Source organism: Heterocephalus glaber, unplaced genomic scaffold (genome assembly GCF_053883595.1).
Source record: "Heterocephalus glaber isolate CG9 unplaced genomic scaffold, H.glaber_assembly_v1.0 deba00001444, whole genome shotgun sequence".
Classification (NCBI taxonomy): Eukaryota; Metazoa; Chordata; class Mammalia; order Rodentia; family Bathyergidae; genus Heterocephalus; species Heterocephalus glaber.
In genome coordinates this window covers 28,365,673-28,382,900 of record NW_028258297.1, presented here as the reverse complement: position 1 = coordinate 28,382,900, position 17,228 = coordinate 28,365,673, and the positions used below count along the sequence as shown (strand labels likewise).

General features: G+C 37.2%; 1 protein-coding gene across 2 annotated transcripts; it reads right to left on the bottom strand.

Moving 5' to 3' along the window:
* Positions 1 to 6,078: 6,078 nt before the first annotated feature.
* On the bottom strand, positions 6,079 to 14,825 carry LOC101702890 (C-type lectin domain family 12 member A-like). Of its 2 annotated transcripts, none has more exons than XM_004869501.3 (6): positions 14,529 to 14,825; positions 12,076 to 12,174; positions 11,590 to 11,778; positions 10,606 to 10,757; positions 8,627 to 8,733; positions 6,079 to 6,968 (listed from the first exon to the last, which is right to left on the bottom strand). In XM_004869501.3, exons 1-6 carry the CDS (start codon positions 14,617 to 14,619, stop codon positions 6,797 to 6,799), a joined length of 810 nt encoding a protein of 269 aa, XP_004869558.2. In that variant the 5' UTR covers positions 14,620 to 14,825; the 3' UTR covers positions 6,079 to 6,796. The 2 variants fall into 2 exon arrangements, with proteins under 2 accessions (XP_004869558.2, XP_021103808.2); XM_021248149.2 differs by having other exon boundaries at positions 11,590 to 11,757; positions 14,529 to 14,798.
* Between the last annotated feature and the right edge of the window lie 2,403 nt (positions 14,826 to 17,228).

Here is a 17,228-nt window from a genome sequence, read left to right as displayed (position 1 = left end):
AACCAACACTGCTATCCCTATAACAAAACCACTTTCTACATATTGCCAGATCTGACTTCTAATAGTTTGTTTTGTTAAACAAATTTCTATCTATGTTTATACTTTTTTCTTCTATTATCTTTATCCAGTTTTAGGATTAGCACAATGTTGATTTCCTAAAATGAGGGGAGAAATGTTCCTTTTTTTTCTGCTTTAAATGTTTGATATAATTTATCAGTTAAAATGTATACGAGGTTGCTATTGTCATATAGGTATGTTTTCAAGCTAGCAATATGCTTTCTTTAATAGGTGCAATTCAAATTTTATGTTTCCTCCAGAGTTGATTTCATTAATTTGTCTTCCAAGGTACTTCTTAGAAGCTGTCAAATTTATTTCAAAACAGATTTTTGTAATATGCTTTCTATATCCTTTTAAATTCCGTAAAATCTGTGGTGATGTATCCTAGGTATTGATATTTTAATTTTTAAAATGTGTAATTGATATTGTGTAACAGGAAGTAAAGGTTTAGGGGGGCAAGGGCTGTGGGAGGGGGAGGGGAAAGAGGGGAAAAATATGAGAAAGGGAAAAAAATGGAAACAAGGTCTTTGCAAACAGGGAAGGGTGGAGGGGATGAGGGGAGGGCAGGGGAAGGAGGAAATAAATAAGAACCAAGATACTCATGTACAGGTACAAGTTCCCAATGATGTATGTAAGTGTATTTTATACCTAAAATGTACCAATAAACTTAATGGTGGGGGGAAAAAAAAAGAAATTGGAAGCCCTTTGGATATCACCCCCTGGTACAGAAACAACGCATTGTCTAATGTAGCATGTATTGGCCATATATGAATTGGGTAATGGGGAAACTAGGCCAATAAGTTTTTGGATTAAAGCAAGGTCCTACTATTGAATTTATATTTCCAAAGTTAAGGAAATAGGACAAGATCTCTTGTGTTCATTGTTTTGTGGGCTTTTATCAAAGAAAGAACTCCGAAGGAAGTATGGATTGGAGATATCTAAGAAATTAAAAGCACAAACCTTGTTCCATGCAAGAGGATTGGAGAATGTACTTACTCCCTTGTTCTCTCTTCAGGATCCTCCAGTTTGTTCTTCCTCAATGCCAACCTTTACCTTCTCTCTATCCTATATGCCTATTCCTTCCCCTCTATCCCTTGCCTAAATATGCATTGTTGGCTCTTGATAAAATTAAGAGACCTCCTGATGAATGTCCACCTATCCTTTGTTTCAATTTCCACTCAGAAAAAGTCTGAGAAATCAGAGAGAGATTTTAGCACTGCCAGCATAGAAACTGAACAAGATACCAACCTAGAGGATTCTCCCCATGGGAGAAACCAGGGGGAGAAAAGTCGGTCTCTGTACATTACTCTTCTCCCCCTCCGACTTGCATAATTTAAAAGAACACACTAGAAGCTTAAGAAAAGACCCAGGAGAATATCTCCATCTATTCAGGGAAATATTTCAGTCATCTTGGGCTGATGTATTGATCCCTGTTTCAATGATCCATTGATGAGGGAGGAGAAAGCCCTCATATAATTGAAGGGAAGAGAAACAGCCAAGATGAACTGAGACACAAATTAAATTTATCTTCTCTGATAGGCATTCTGAAGTCTGGACCAAAGTCCTCCTTGGAATTTCAATAAGAAAGAGGACTGGAAGCATCTTCCACACTTTGACACCGTCATTCTTAAGGGAATGAAATTAGTTTGTAAAAGGTGCATACCCTGGGGTAAATTCCAGGAGGTAATTGAAGGCCCAAGATAAAACCCCTCGTCATTTATGGACAGATTTGGTGAACATGTAAGTGTCTGTACCAACACAGGTGTGGTAGAGTGGAGGGAGAGGCTGTCTTGAGATCAACTGTAGTTCCCATGGTGCCCTAGACATACGCAGAAAATCATTAAATTTATAATTAAAACCAAACACTTCTCAACCAGGCTGACGGAATTGGCCTTTTGTTGTCTAAGAACTGAGATATGGAAGAGAAGGTAAAGAGGATAAGAGGGATTAGCAGATGGGCTGTGTTTGGGCTGTTTCCTTGCACAGTCAGATGGGCCCCCGAGACTGCCAGAACAGGTGAGATAGAACCTACAGCTCTGGTGAGCTGCCTGTCCTCTCCCTCAAAGAGGCTGTGGAGACCTGAGGTTGGGCCCCAGTCAGTGTCCAGACTGCACTAAGGGATGCTGGAAACAGGGATGTACAGAGAGGGAACCGAGAAAAACTCAGTCTGCAAGGGACCAGTTGCCTGGCTGATGACATAATTTGATGAGGAAGGTTGATGGGACCACTGGGCTCCTGCTCAGCAAGCCTTCACAATTACTGCTAATGAGCTCTAGTGGACTTTGACATAGATGGGAAAATAGACATTTTTGGTTGACATTGATGCCTTCTATTGGGTCTTAAACATCTGGCAGAGTGATATAATCTAAGATAATAAAGCTATAATGGTCGTGGAAGGAAAATAAAAATCTAGGTCAATTTTGGAAATTTCAGAATGTGACTTGGATACACAAGTTTTGTCTGACTCCTTTCTATGCGTGCCTCAGGGCTCCATATCCTTGCTAGGGCAAGATATGTTACCTAAGCTAAGAACAACCACACACCTAATGAATGAGTCTTTCAAGATCAAGATTGCCAAGGATGGGGGCCATCTCCTGGTACTGACCTTAACTTCTCCAGTAAAAGGGGATGCTCAACTTTGGAGCAGATCTTCTGGGAATTTAGCTGTGACTCTGGATTGATGGTAAGGTGGAGAAGAACGAAATAGTCCCTTCTATCTGGGTAAGACTAAAGTCTAGTTTTGCTGCCCTAAATAAGTATCTACTCAAACTAGATGGTCTCCTTGGGATTAGCCTAGTCTTAGAGATGCTTTTCATTCAGGAAATACTTCCTGGTAATCTCTCTCCCACATCCCCTTCTTCCAGAAAAGAAAACGATGGGTGAAGATTAGTATAAGACCTCAAGGCAACAAATGAGGCCATTGAAGAGCTCCACCCAGTACTACCTAGCCATGCACCCTATTGTCCTCCTTTCAGATCAATTTAGTCCTTCGGTCTTTGCCTTTTTCTCTGTGCCCCTGGCTTTTGAATACCAATGCCTTGTACCTTTGAATAGTGGGATGCCCCGAATACTCAAAAGCAGTGATTACACTCCTCCAAGGGTTGCGAAATTCTTTCAGGATATTTGGGGAGGTCCTGGTAAACGACCTCAAAGGTTTACTTTTGAAAAAAAAGAACCCTGTTTCAATATGTGGATGACATTGTCATAGCCAGCACTACCCAGGAAGAGCTGGACTGAAAATCCAGCAACAATAGTACTCTAGCCAAGAGGCACTGCAATGTGTCCAAAGAAAACATCTAATTTTCCCACTCTGAAAATGTCAGAGCAGCAACAAATCAGCCTCTCCAAGATTTGGAATCCAGACACTGGAAAACAACTTGGGGAAGAGGATAAGGAGGGAGGTGGATTCCTGAAGGGAAAACTGGAGCCTAATGAGAGACAGAGGAGACAGAACACAACACAGAAAAATGGAGGTGCAGTCTGAACATTTGTCTCAGCTCTTGACTCATGGCTTGGGAGAAAGGAAAATGGAATTTATAGAGACAAAGTGAAAATGGGTGACTCCAGTGGCCTTCATGGAGAAATGCAAAGATTTTCTGAGCAAAAACTCACTTGCACAAGAAATAATACAATGAACCAATGAAATCACATCCAATGCAAAAGCTTCTGTACAGCAAAAACCATCAACAGAGTGAAGAGACGACCTACAGAATGGGAAAAAATTTTGCCAGTTACTCCTCAGAGGACTAGTATCTAGCATAAAACATAGAGTTTTGGTGAACAAAGTTCTTTGTTTATCGAACAAAGAACTCAAAAAAATCAGATGCCTCAAATGTGAAGACCCAATTTAAAAATGGACATCTGAAATGAATAGCCACTTCTCAGATGAAGAAATACAGACAATGAATGCATGAAAAAATATTCAACATCTCTGACTATTTGAGAAATGCAAATTAAAACAACACTGAGATTTCATCTCACTCCAGAAAGAATGGCTGTCATCAAGAAATAAATCAATAATGAATGCTGGTGCAGCTGTGGGCAGAAAGGAATACTTCTCCATTGTTGGTGGCACTGTAAATTGATTCAACCACTATGGATATCAATGGAGATTCCTCCAAAAACTAAAACTAAAAATTCCATCTGACCCAGCTAGTCTCCTTGTAGGTATCTTCCCCAAAGAGTTTTAAGGACATTATACCACAGCAACGTATGCATACCCATGTTTATACCAGTGTAATTCATAATAGCTATAGAAAATAACCTATATGTCCACCAGCAGATGAATAGATAAAGAAAATGTGATATTTATATACAATGAAGTACTGCTCTGCCATAATGAAGAATAAAAGAGTCCTTTGTAGGAAAATAGATGCACTTTGAGACCATAATCTTAAAATGGTAAGTGAAGTAACAAAGCACATTGTTTCTTTTATATAAAAAAAAATGATAATAGGAAAAGAGAGAGGAAAAAACATTGTAATCCAGCATAGACAATGTATCCACAAGTGTACCTTGAATTGGTATAATTTTCTTAGATATTTTATATGTTCCTTGGCCTATTAGTCTGGTTTTTAATCTGTATATAACATAATTAACTTTTTTTTTCTTTTTGGTACCGGGGATCGAACTCCGGTCCTCGCGCTTGTGCAGCAGGCAGCGAAACCACTGAGCTAAATCCCCGGTCCCATAATTAACTTTTTAAGGTCTTATAAAATAAATGAATATGATGCTGGAAAAATAAAAAGAGGGCAGAGTGAAGGGGAAAAAACAATTGAAATTGTGCTATGTATATGTACCAATTCCCACAGTGAATGTAATCATTATATACCACAAATGTGTACTAATAAAAGTCAAAAAACAGAAGGATGATAATTTGACCTCTTCCTTTCCTGAATGTATCCTTTTATTTCTTTCTCTTGCCTGATTGCTCTGACTGACGTTTTGGGTACTATGTTGAACAGGAGTGGTGAGAGTGGATATCCTCTTCTTGTTCTTGATTTTAGAGGGAAAGCTTTCAGCTTTTCTCATTCGATATGATGTTACTCGTAGGTTTACTGTAAATCACTTTTATCAAGCTAGTGTCCTTCTCTACGTATTTCTTCAGGGTGGATGTTGGATTCTGTCAAAGGCTTTTTCTACATCTGTTGACAGGATCGTGTGATTTTTGTCCCTGTTTCAATTTGTGTGGGGTATTGCATTTATTGATTTGTCTATGTTGAACAGTGCTTGCATCCCTTGGTCATGATATATGATCTTTTTGGTGATTTTTTTGCATACTATCTGACATTATTTTGTAGCATAGATTCTTGTATGCTGTTCTGGCATTATTGGTTGATTCTAGAAATTGTTTAATTTACTCCTTGATTTCTTCCATGACACACTGACTGTGTAAGCATGTGTTACTTAATATCCAGGTGTTTATAAATTTTCTGTGTGTCTTTGTTTCTAGCATCAGTGTGCTATGATGTGAGAGTATATATGATATAATATTGATTCTTTTGTATTTATTTAAGGCAGCTTTGTGGTCTATTTTGGAAAAAGTTTTGTGCAGTGCTATGAAAAAAGCATATTATGTTGCAGTAAGGCAAAACACTGTAGATACCTACTAAGTGCATTCATTTAAAAGTATGGTTCAGCTCTGATGTTTCTTTGTTTTTATTTAGCTGATCTACTTGTGAAAGTGGGGCACTGAGGTCTCCCATTATGGTTCTATTATTGTTTATTTGATCTTATATGCCTAGTAGTCTTTGTTGTATTAAGTTCAATATATACTTGCAATTATTATCTTTCATGTTTAATTGTTTCTTAACTAATGCATGGTGACTTTCTTTGTGTCTTGTGATCAGTTTTAGGTGAAGTCCATTCTGCTTAGAATAAGACCACTATCCCTGCTTGCTTTCAGGGTCCCGGAGTCTGGCCCCTGCAGCACTGTTTTTGTACCTTAGGCTGTTAGAACCACTCCCAAGATCTGTGTAAATCACTTTTCTATTGCTACAAAAAATACCCAATGTCCACAGCTTAGGAGAAGAGTTTTATTTTGGTTCACAGCTTTCAGAAGGCAGAAATGGTGTGGGGGGAGAAAGCTGCTCACACGGCAGTCAGGAAGCAGAGAGAGAAGGGAAGAGCAGAGGACAAGAACACCTCCTTCCAGACTGTACCCCAGTGACCCACATTTCTTGGCCAGGCCCCACCTTCTACCAGCACATTGAGACATGAATCTTCCACTAATGAGTATAGGCCCTCATCCTCCAATCACCTTCCCATTTCTGAATACATGGGATTTGGGGAGACATTTCAGATTTAAACCAGAGCAAATACCTTCAAATGCTTTTTACTTTATCTGTTGAAATGACTTTTTTACTCATTTTTCAAAATGTTAGTCAATCTACATTATTAGAATAAATCAAGGTTAGTCATATTATTCTTTCTTTGTACATTTTATTTAATTTTCTCTTATTTTTATGATTGAAATTTACCTGGTTTATTACTACAAAAGTGATGGGGCCTTCAGATTCCTGTATTCACCAGGAAATACTGGCTTTATGCTGAGCAGTATCTCCACTGTATGGAAATGATAAAGTTTGACTTAGGCATCTTGCATTCAGCAACTGAGAGAAAGTTTGAAGACATAAATATTAGAAAAGAGGCAGAAATATAATCACAAAATTTTTATCCCTTTTATGTGATGTTGCCTGTTTCTTCCATTACAAGATATAACCCAAAGCAAAACAATTGGCTATATTCTTCCATCAGGGTCTTCACTCATTAGTATATTTTCAGTCTTCACTGTGTTGGCCTTCTTCTCACAAGCAATTTTTTGTTTGTCAGTGCAGGGAATGTAAAAAATCTTTGTTTCATATATATACCCACAATACATCTTATTTATGTCATTCGTGCTTCTTTTAAGCCTGAAAGAGAAAATATTACACTTGGAAATTTGGACATTTGAAACATATTTACAGAAAAAACAATTTTTGCAACATGACATAATTGCCTCTAGAGCTTGCATTGTCTAAGATAAAATTGAATCTTTGTTCAGAGTACTAAAATTGTCCAAGTGAACTTTAAAATGTGTCATTTTAATTGACACAGATGTCACATGAAACACAGCTTTACCCCTCCCCCTTCTGTCCTACTTTCCCACATCTGGAATATTTGCTGTCATCTAATTCCTAATATAGAACCCATCTCCATATAAAACATGATTTAAAATAATGTAATTTCAAAATTTCTCTGCTCTAACCCAGCAGCAAATTTATTTCCTCAAGTGTTTTCCATAATAACCAAAACCAGAGTTTAACCTATGAATCTTAAGTTCAATATCAATCCATTCCACAATAAATTGCCTTTCCGTTTGCAATAATTACAAACCCATGTAAATTCTGCCTTTTCAAAACAAGATTTCATTCTCTGACTATACATTATCTTTCCCTCTACTCCTTCACCTAAGTGAAACCTTTAAGGTCTATAACCTTCTCTTCTTTTGTACACATCTTATTTCCCATCCTGTCTTCTCATAGCCATTTACCAAATACAGAGCCATCTTGTCTTTATGACCCACACTCTTACAACTATTTTTGCTGTCTGAAGGATAGAAAACAAACAAAGACTTGTATTTGTTGTGTGGCCTGGAGTGATGAGTATGCAGAAATCTCAGTGTTTGGATTCAGCGTGGTTCCATTCCAACAGCATTGCCCTGACCTCCCTGCCTGCTAGAGGCACCCTCAGCCAATCAAAGTGATCAATAGTGAACTTCTCAGAGTCTCCAGCAGGTGGAGCTTCGTAAATCTTTCTTTGATAATGTCTGCTTTCCAAATTTTAGGCATTATAAAATAAAAAGGGAATTTTGACACTTTTTGCATATAAGCCTTGACTTTCCCATTACAGGCAGAACACATAGAATGTATGAATTCATTTATAACAGTATATTTATACTCACATTCTTAAATAGATCACACAACACGTTGTTTAGTATATTTATGTATACCAAACAAACAATATACTATGGTGGAGCATATATTACTCTTTATACTGAAATACCCTTCTCATTCATCTATAAACATTTCAGTCAAAAATTTTTATATTTCAAGTATCAACAAAACTTTCCAAGCAAAACTCAGTTTTGGTTATTCTGTGTATTCTGGCTTAAGCGTTTATCACACTAGCTTCCTTTTATCCCTAGAATAACTTGATCAATCTGCACATACCATTGATGCTGAAGTAAATTTAAGAATGATTTTTTCATTTATCTTCAAATCCTAGGACTTAGCCCGATATTATATTCTTGTTATTGTCCAGTGACTTTTGTTGGCTTCTGTAATTTTCTTAATACAAGCATTATTTATAAAAAGACCTCTTAATTTCAGTGAGTACTAAAGGCTCATTAGTGATAATCAAACTAATGATATTTGTGACAACTTTCTGTGTCAGAAAGACTAGTGTCAGAGGAGGAGAGTGAACAGTGTAATCTCAGGGAAGCTTACTGTAATTTCCATCTACACTGCTCCTAAGGAGAACATCTCTACTTGCACCCAACTATAACTATTCAACAAGAATTCAGACTCACCCGGCAGAGGAGGTAATGTGCTCATCCACTTCCTCTGAGTTTCTGTAATCTTGTCTTGGAGATAACCCCAGCCAGTAGTAATATAATTTCTGGGATTTTACAAATTCCTAAAGTAAATACAAATGGTTTGCTTAAGAAACTATCTCCTACTTTGTGCATTACCTTACTTTTGATTTCTTATAAATTACTGAAGATAACATTTTTTATATTAGACTACTACTTTTCAATGCTATGTAAAAGAAATTGAAAGCATTTCTTACTGTAAGACATCACCAGTTTTACAGTGTCACTTCCCGTTTCACTAGTACAAAGGAATGAAAAGTTCACAAGCCCCTGGATCTAAATATCTGACCAATAAATATTAAGTCCAGAGACAAAGGAGGTAGTTAATGATGGTAAACAAGAGTTAAGAGAGAAGGAAGATGATTCGGTTATAGAATAGAATTCGGGACTGGTCCAGAATTTTATAGCCAAAATAACAGATATTTTGCTCTAATATCAGGCTTCAAAAAATTTCATTTTTGAATGAGTAACTATGATTGAATAATTTGAAAATGACCTTGGACAAAAAGGTCATAGATTGATTTCTCTCTCTTCTATAAAGGATGAAAAATGTCTTACAGTAGGGAAGCTGAGACTTTTGGAAAATGTAATTTTGCTTAAAAATGGGATTCCTACTGGAAAGACCACAAATGCTAAGTAATAATTGAAATATGAACAAGTCATTTCTACCTGAAAAGAAAGAAGAAAAAAGGAAACTGAAAAATTAATACTACCAGAGATTTCATTTTTCATGGGACTCAGTGTGACATGTCTGTGTGGAATTTGCCAAATGAAAAGATCCCCCTTTGTAATTTTGATGTAATTGGTAATCTTCAGAATCATTTCCAGATTTCATGTTTGTAGAAAATATTCAGAAATCATATTCTGAGACTTGATTCCAGAATTCCAACTTGGAGATGTACATAGACTTGAAGATTCTGGGCATCTTTTATTTACCAGTGAGCTTCCTAAAGACTCCTATGCGAAGGTCCTGAGCTGAGGTTTTCTGTGGTTTCCCTTGGCTGTGATTCCCTGAGATAAATGTGCAAAGTCTCATCTCTTTTCTTACTAAAATAAGACAGAATCAGGAGTGAGTGTCCTGGTCAACAAGCTCGCCTCCAATCTACTGAAGATCATGTACCGTCTGATAATTCTTGAAGAAAAAGAGATAAATCTGTCTTTTCCCAGGTCTCCTTCATTGAAAACAAAAATCTACCTACATGCACTGCCACCTTAGCACCAGAGTTGGATTCATGAAAAGCAGAACAAAAGGTTGTGAGAATCTAAGACAAAACCTTTCTTTCTTTTATAAAATTTTGTATTTTCCATCCAACAGCAGTGTGTAGAGAGAATATTATGCAGATGCTGTTACCTTTCTTCCCTATGTGTCCATCGTGAGGCAGAAGAGTCTACCTGCAGCTACAAGGTGGGCTACGTGAGGAAACAATCTAGGTTATTAGGGTGAAAAGTATGTTTATGTAAATTTTGAATGGAGACTATGTCAACAGCATGGTTTTTACACTTATTTGGGCTTGATTTTAAAACATGTTTTAAACCCAGTTATTTCACTTGATTCGCTAGCTTGAGAGAAGAGGCCCGAATCTGTGCCCAGTGCTGAAGGCTCAGTGTGAGCCTAGCTTGTGCTGCCCTGTGTGCCACATTCTTGTTGGAGATGAACCACAGCAGCAGAGCCCATGTTTCCTTGTCAGTCTTGACCCAAAGACACCACGTCTGCTTATTGCCACCACACAGTTGGTGTTGATTGGAAACCTTCTCTGAAATGGGGCGGAACTTCTTTGTTGTCTTCTTTCCATGTAACTTAAGCACAGTAATATAAATAAAATAACAGTTGGAGACAAACAAAAGGTCTCCACCAGCCTACTGCGTATTGAGAAAAAATGATTTCTTTCCTCACCAGAAGAGACATAAAGCCTTACCAATGTACTCTTCTCCTTAATCTGCAGCAAACTGGCATTCTGAGAGGAACACGACGTTTCACTGTCTTGCCATGTTTGAAGTGTTGTAGTTAAGAAATAACAGTTATTCTTGTACCATATCCAACTGTTGGGGCAAGGGCTACATTTGTGCCCTGCAAGAAGAACACAGCTTTGTTTGGTTCTCTGAATAGACTTCATTACTGTTATTGTTTCCTCTAATCTCTGTATGACACTGTACAAATTTACTGTTTTTTATTTTTAAGGCAAAGGCAAAGAAAATGAATGCTCTATTCAAGATCCTTAGATGTCACCACAAATAATATGACACATAACTTGAGCCAAAAAATTTCAAATGAAACACTTGGATTGAAGTGTTTATTCTTGTATCAGGATTCCTGGTAAATCTCCCTTTCTCATTTTTAAATTTATGTGTTTCAAGAAAAACTAACAGCAGGTAGCATTCTGTCTGGTGAGAATCAACCCCACATGTCAGCATCCATCCTGCCTTCTCAAATTTGAAAACCAGAGTAGCTTCCCGGGAGCTTCAGAAGCATTTGAGCCACAAAACCTGCTGAAATCTGTAGAGATATCTCAAGGCCAATTCCCCCAATTCCAAGTGTAAAACTGAGAGTTTATTTCTTTCCTATGGCCTTTTAGTCATCAATCACTGACTGAATTTTAAAATGAGATAATCTCTAAGAGACGTCCCTCCCTATGATCAATTTACCCCAGTGCCTAGAACAGTAGTAAATTGCGGATTAGAGAAACTATCTGCTTTATTCTCCTCCCTGGATAATCTGGTGACTTGCAGCTATTACTACTTTTCTATCTTTCCTCTAACTACACGGACATATCCACCATCCACATTTAATTCCTTCCTTCAAATACTGCGATGATTCCATATTGAAAGGATGCTAGCAAATGATAGTTATTCTTCAATTACTCATTGTCCAGTAAATAACTCTGAAAACAATACAGGGTTACCTGGTTCTTTTCTATTCAGCTCACGACATAATTTGGTAGCCAAATTTTGCAAAGTGATGGAGAGATTTCTTATATTTTCAGACCTATTTAAGTTAGTCATCAGCTGGAAGGAAATGTTTCTCTGAAGTTCTTCTTTGACATTTTGCAGTTTATTCAATCTTCCTGTATCTATCTTCAAAGTGGTATAAACTCCAGAAAGAAAGGAGAGAGAGAGAGAGAGAGAGAGAGAGAGAGAGAGAGAGAGAGAGAGAGAGAAATTGTGAACCCTCAAGTGAATGAGAACCATTAAAATATTTGCATAAGTAGTGTTTAAAAGACTAAAGGGTAAGGAAAAGTCACTCTGCAGGAGTAGGGAAGGAGTCTAAGTTTACACACTGCTTCATAAGATCTCTATTATTATTACAAAGCTCCAATCAAAGAATAAACTTTGGCTATAAACCCCACAAAATTCTAGACATTTTTCATTGAAAGATGGGTGATACGTACATATGCTTCCCAGGATTCCTAGTCCAATGAGCAGCAAAAGACATAAAAGAGTCAGGGTCAAGGCTGTTTGACGCCATATTCGGGAAGCAGCAGGAGGTGCTGTCGAGAGCAAAGTTGGCAATGAGCTTGAGAAATGGAACACAACTTAATTTCATTCATCCACTCTGTCTTTATTGATTTCCTAATACTACCTTTTGAATGAACCTGATTTGCTAGAGATTCAAAGAGATATTTGAAAATTTAGTAGACTAAGTCAAGAACAAGTGAGAAAGTTAGTTTTGTGTGTGAAATGGGTCTGGTAAGCAAGAATGGTAACTGGTAGAGTGATTCCAGAAATGAAAAGGCAGAGAGAAAGTGTACAAAAGACAGCGAAGAAACCCCAGTCAATGCCATGCATCTTACTGCTCACAGTTGAGGAAAGTGAATAGAAAACAGAGACTTTCATCTGAGCAGCCTTTCCTTGAGAGGAGCTGGGCTTGGGAAAGAAAGCAGCTCCAGGTTTATGTCCTCCCTGTGCCATCCCGGGAGCTTGTCTGTCTCTTCTTGACTTGCTGATTCCTCATCAGCACCTCCATGCCAGGTCCTCATTAAAAGTTTGCATTTGTATGGTTTTAGCAAGAGTTTTTATTGAATGCTTCCTCTTTTTATACTGAACAGTAAAGCCCAGAATGCATCTTTTTTCTATAAAAATTATGAAATGTATATTGTGAATTATTATCAAGTCATCACATGACTTAAATTATCATCATGTGCATATGTGAAAACATCCTATTTGAAGAAAATACAATTCGAAGATATTATGCTAATCTTACTATGCTTCTGAAATATGTCATCTCTCTCAGTTGGTGGAACAATATTGTAAAAACCAGAAAGAATTGAAATGAGAAATTTTCTTTTGATTTTAGAAAGCCTTTATTAGAGAAAAAAACAAGATCTTTTCTAAGGTTAAAGTTACAAATTCAAGGGCTATCCTTTATAAGTATTATTTTTTTCATTTGTGTACATTTTTTTCACAGATCCTTGCCCTTGCGAGGCAGGCAGCAGAATCACTGACCCAAATCCCCAGACCCTCATTTATGTACATATTCAATCATTTAAAGTTATAGAGTGAGTACCTCTTATATATCAGACCTATTGTGGATGCTAATAATGCAGAAGGAGCAAGAGTGTTCTCATAGAGGCACATTTTATCATGAGAGGAAACAAATGAAGAGATAGGTTCATTTCAACTTGGACTACGGGGTGCAGAAAGTTGAAACTGAGTTATAGAAAATAGGTAGTTCAGCTTTTAGGGACAATGGAAAGCAGCATGCAAGCTAAGTGGGGAAGAAAAGAAAAGATAAGTGGGGAAAACATTATAGGCACCAAGATTTGGTATGAAGACTGTACTCTGATGGAAAAGCTTTTTATTCCAGAAACAGAATAAATTCAGAGAGGCTAAAGAGCTGTGGCCATTGTGAGAAATGACTTTGGAGGGTGTCAAGGCCTGAAATGAGAACTCCACATGGAAATGTGAAAAAGGCTTTGCATTTCATAAGGAAATAGGTCATACGGAAGCATTTGGCTGTTGTTGTATTTGGAGTTAAATGACTCAACAGGACAACTTAGAGGGATATATTGAGTGACACAAGAAAAGGGAAACCAGAGCACAGCCCTGGAGCGTTCATTCAAATAGAGTTCCACAGAGAAGGAAGAGGAAAAACAAAAACAAAAACAACCCCAAAGCAAACCAAAAACAGCCGCCCCACCCTGAGCAGCCATGGAGATAGCAGAAATTATGGCGATGTGTCCAGGAGAATATGCAAAGAAAGTGTTTTAAAAGATGACTGTTGAGCTTTTTGAATGCTGCAGAAAAATGAAGGAAAGAAAGGGTAGAGATGTGACAACTGGGATGAAACAAGGAGGACAGCAGTGACCTTCATGAGAAGAGCCGAACAGTGAGAGGAGACGCCTAATAAAGTCAGTTGAGAAGGGAATAAGGGGTGAAGAATTGGGAGCCAGGGACCAAAGTTCATGCTTTCAAAACTCCTCTCTCTCTCTCTCTCTCTCTCTCTCAAACATACACCATACACATCAGCATTTTATTATGAAAAAGATAAATAAAATAACAATAACTTTCCTAGATAACCTGTGTTTCTTGTTCTATAGATTCTTTTTGTCCAGGAAAAAGGACTTTCCAATCTAGTCTTTTGAAAATGCTATCCTGCCTCATGCATGTATCTGGAGCACGAAATTAAAATTAGAAAATTTTTTAAAGATTGAGAATGTTTAATGAACTGTTTGGTGTTTAAAAAACACCAACTTAATTATTTGTACCCCTTTTAATTATTTGTACTAATGCTTTGCATACTTTTGCTAAAAATCAGAGGCTTAATTAAAATTCAAATTGAATGATATCAATATAATTATTAAGTTACCAGTATCTACAGCACATCTATAGCTCAAAAGCTTACCTTGTGTCCCAAATCTGTCAACCTCCTGGATATTTTCTGTCTTCCTGGATTCTGGGAATTTTAGATGTGCATAAGTAACTTCTTCAGACATTGGCGAATATGCAAAGAAAGCTCAACAAGTGTTTACTGTTTTGTTGGTTTGTCTTTTTTTAAGTTTAAAAGAGAGCTAACTGCTGCACGTTAAACAGGATCTGTAATTTTGAATTTCTTTTTACAACCTACTGTACCCTCTCCTGTGTGTCTGCCCACAAGCTACTGCCCATATGTGGTACCAGAGCAGAGAGCTGCTGCAAGAGGAAACATCTTTCTTCCTCATATTTCTTCCTTTTCCTCATTTTTAAATATCTACCAACTACATGAAATAGTTTTTGAAATGAGGTTTCAAAAATATTCTTACTACTAAGCAAGGGTACACAAATCATTAGCACCATTTGGTGGAACTATAGCACTGGATTTATTTTCAGGCAAAAATGCCCAGGGTGGGAGGATGTGGTTCTCAAGACACTAATCCACAGCAGTGGCCTGTGTTCTGTGTGTGTCGTGGCCAAGGCCCTGATAGAGGGGTTGTGTTAGCAGGAGGGAGGCATGGACACATGACTCCAGAGAGAGACAATAAAGGCCCTCCTGTCACCCGTGTGAGCCTAAGATGGACCTAGGAGCACCTAGTTTCTCTCAGTAACAAACATCTATTCAGGGATCTGTGGCTCCAGAAACACACCAAGAGTTCACGTGCTTGTGGCAAAGGTCTGTGAATGAAGATTCTGTGAACAGTGTTCCAAGGCAGGAAAACAAAGGTTAGCTTTTCTGTCCCTCTGTGGACTGGCTCAAGCCACATGAGCCACTTAGCTAAGCTTCCAAAAAGGGGAAGGACACGAGGTACCAAGATCAAACCGATTTGTGTCTTATTGGCTTGACTCGACATTCCTAGTATTCGTGACCTCATTTCTCAGTCACTGTGGAAGTGGAAGAATGAGAGGGACAATGACTACTTTCAATTGTCCTATCTCAATTTTCTTTAGTAATCTTCCTGTGAAATTCCTAGTGATATTACTGCATGTAAATAATACAAAATGGATACATATTTTTACTATTGTTCCAAAAGAGAATATATTAAAAATTTTAAAGAATTCAGTTAAAAGGTGGTTTTTGTTAGCATAAAAATACCCTCCACAATGGCTACTAAACATAAGTAGAAAAAATCACTCGTTCAAATTAAGTAGACATTGGCACAACCGAAATGAAAAAAAATTTACAACTACTAAAATATAATAAAAATTAAATAGTCAAATAGTTTGGGATTGAGAATTGGTGAAGCCTATCCGACCTCCAATGTTGTTTGACAAAGTTTCAGCTGGGGGAAAAGAAGGGTGGAACACATCGTACCCTCATATTTTATTTTTTTCATGCCATAATGTTTAAAATTGTTACTCTGGTCACAGGAGTCATTGTGTTTGTGACTAACAACAAACTCTCCATGAGGCAAATTGGCAATGATGTATTGAAATCTGATCTGGCTCAAAAGTCCCAAATTTCAGTTTCTCTTAGTTCTATTACCTCATCTACTTCTAAAGAAACCTCTCCTAAAACTCGCTCTGTTTTCCCACTAACTATAACTCCCTCTCTTATTGCTGACATTCCTTTTACTAAAGGGGTCTTATAAAGAAATTAGAAGGATAGACTTTAGATGTAAGTAATAGTGGGAAATGAAAAACAGAGAGAAAGTTAAGATAGGCAAATACATTAAGGGGGCAAGTTATTCAATATTTCTCACAGTGCTGAAAATATTTCCTGCTCATGAACTATGAACCCAAATGACACTTAGGTAAGATAAATAGAGGTATAGAAAAGTAGAGAGCTAATAGCAAACTATATTAACCATTGTGCAGTTTCTCAAGGGCCAGCTGGTGACCACAAGTTTGACATTTAATTAATTAAATCTTGTTTGTACCCCTGCTGATATAGAGATTTTGATTCAGTTACATTTTGTTCTGCTTAGGTATGGGAAAATAAGGGGACAATTGTAATTTTTAAGATATGTATTCATGATGTTCAATGAAGTGAATCAGCTTAAAAAAAATATACTGTTTAGTAAGAAATAACTTTTACCTCATTAGATATTGTTAAGGCAACCTAAAATGTAAACATGTTCCGCCCAATGCCTCTTAGCTGTTGCTTAAAGATATAAAAATAAATCAGACCCTGAGACTTGTCAGAGGAAACCTGAGCATTGCTTGTGAAGGTTCTTTTCTCATCGCCAGCCCAGGACCTCTCCCCTTCCTACCCTACATCGACTGCAGCTGGTCTGCGGCAGAGAATTACTAAATTCATCAAAATATTTAATGTTAATTTAATTAAGACACTAACAGGTTCTCCCTGATATTTACAAGACTACTGTATAGTAAAATTAAACAGAATGAGAAGAGAGGATTCTGAATATTTTCACTACAAGGAAATGAAAAACACTTGAGAGGAAGCAGAAGGCAAATATCCTGAGTTGATCATTCCACAGGGTATAAATGCTCTAAAGTATCACACTGTAGCCCATAAACATGTACACTTATTATATTATTATTATTATTTCCCAATTACTAAAAAGCAAAATAGGCCATCAAAATTCACCTGAAAATATTGCCAGCAAAATTTACAAGAAAGAATATTCAGTGCACAGGATTATTATTTCATCTTAAAAATACTTACTCT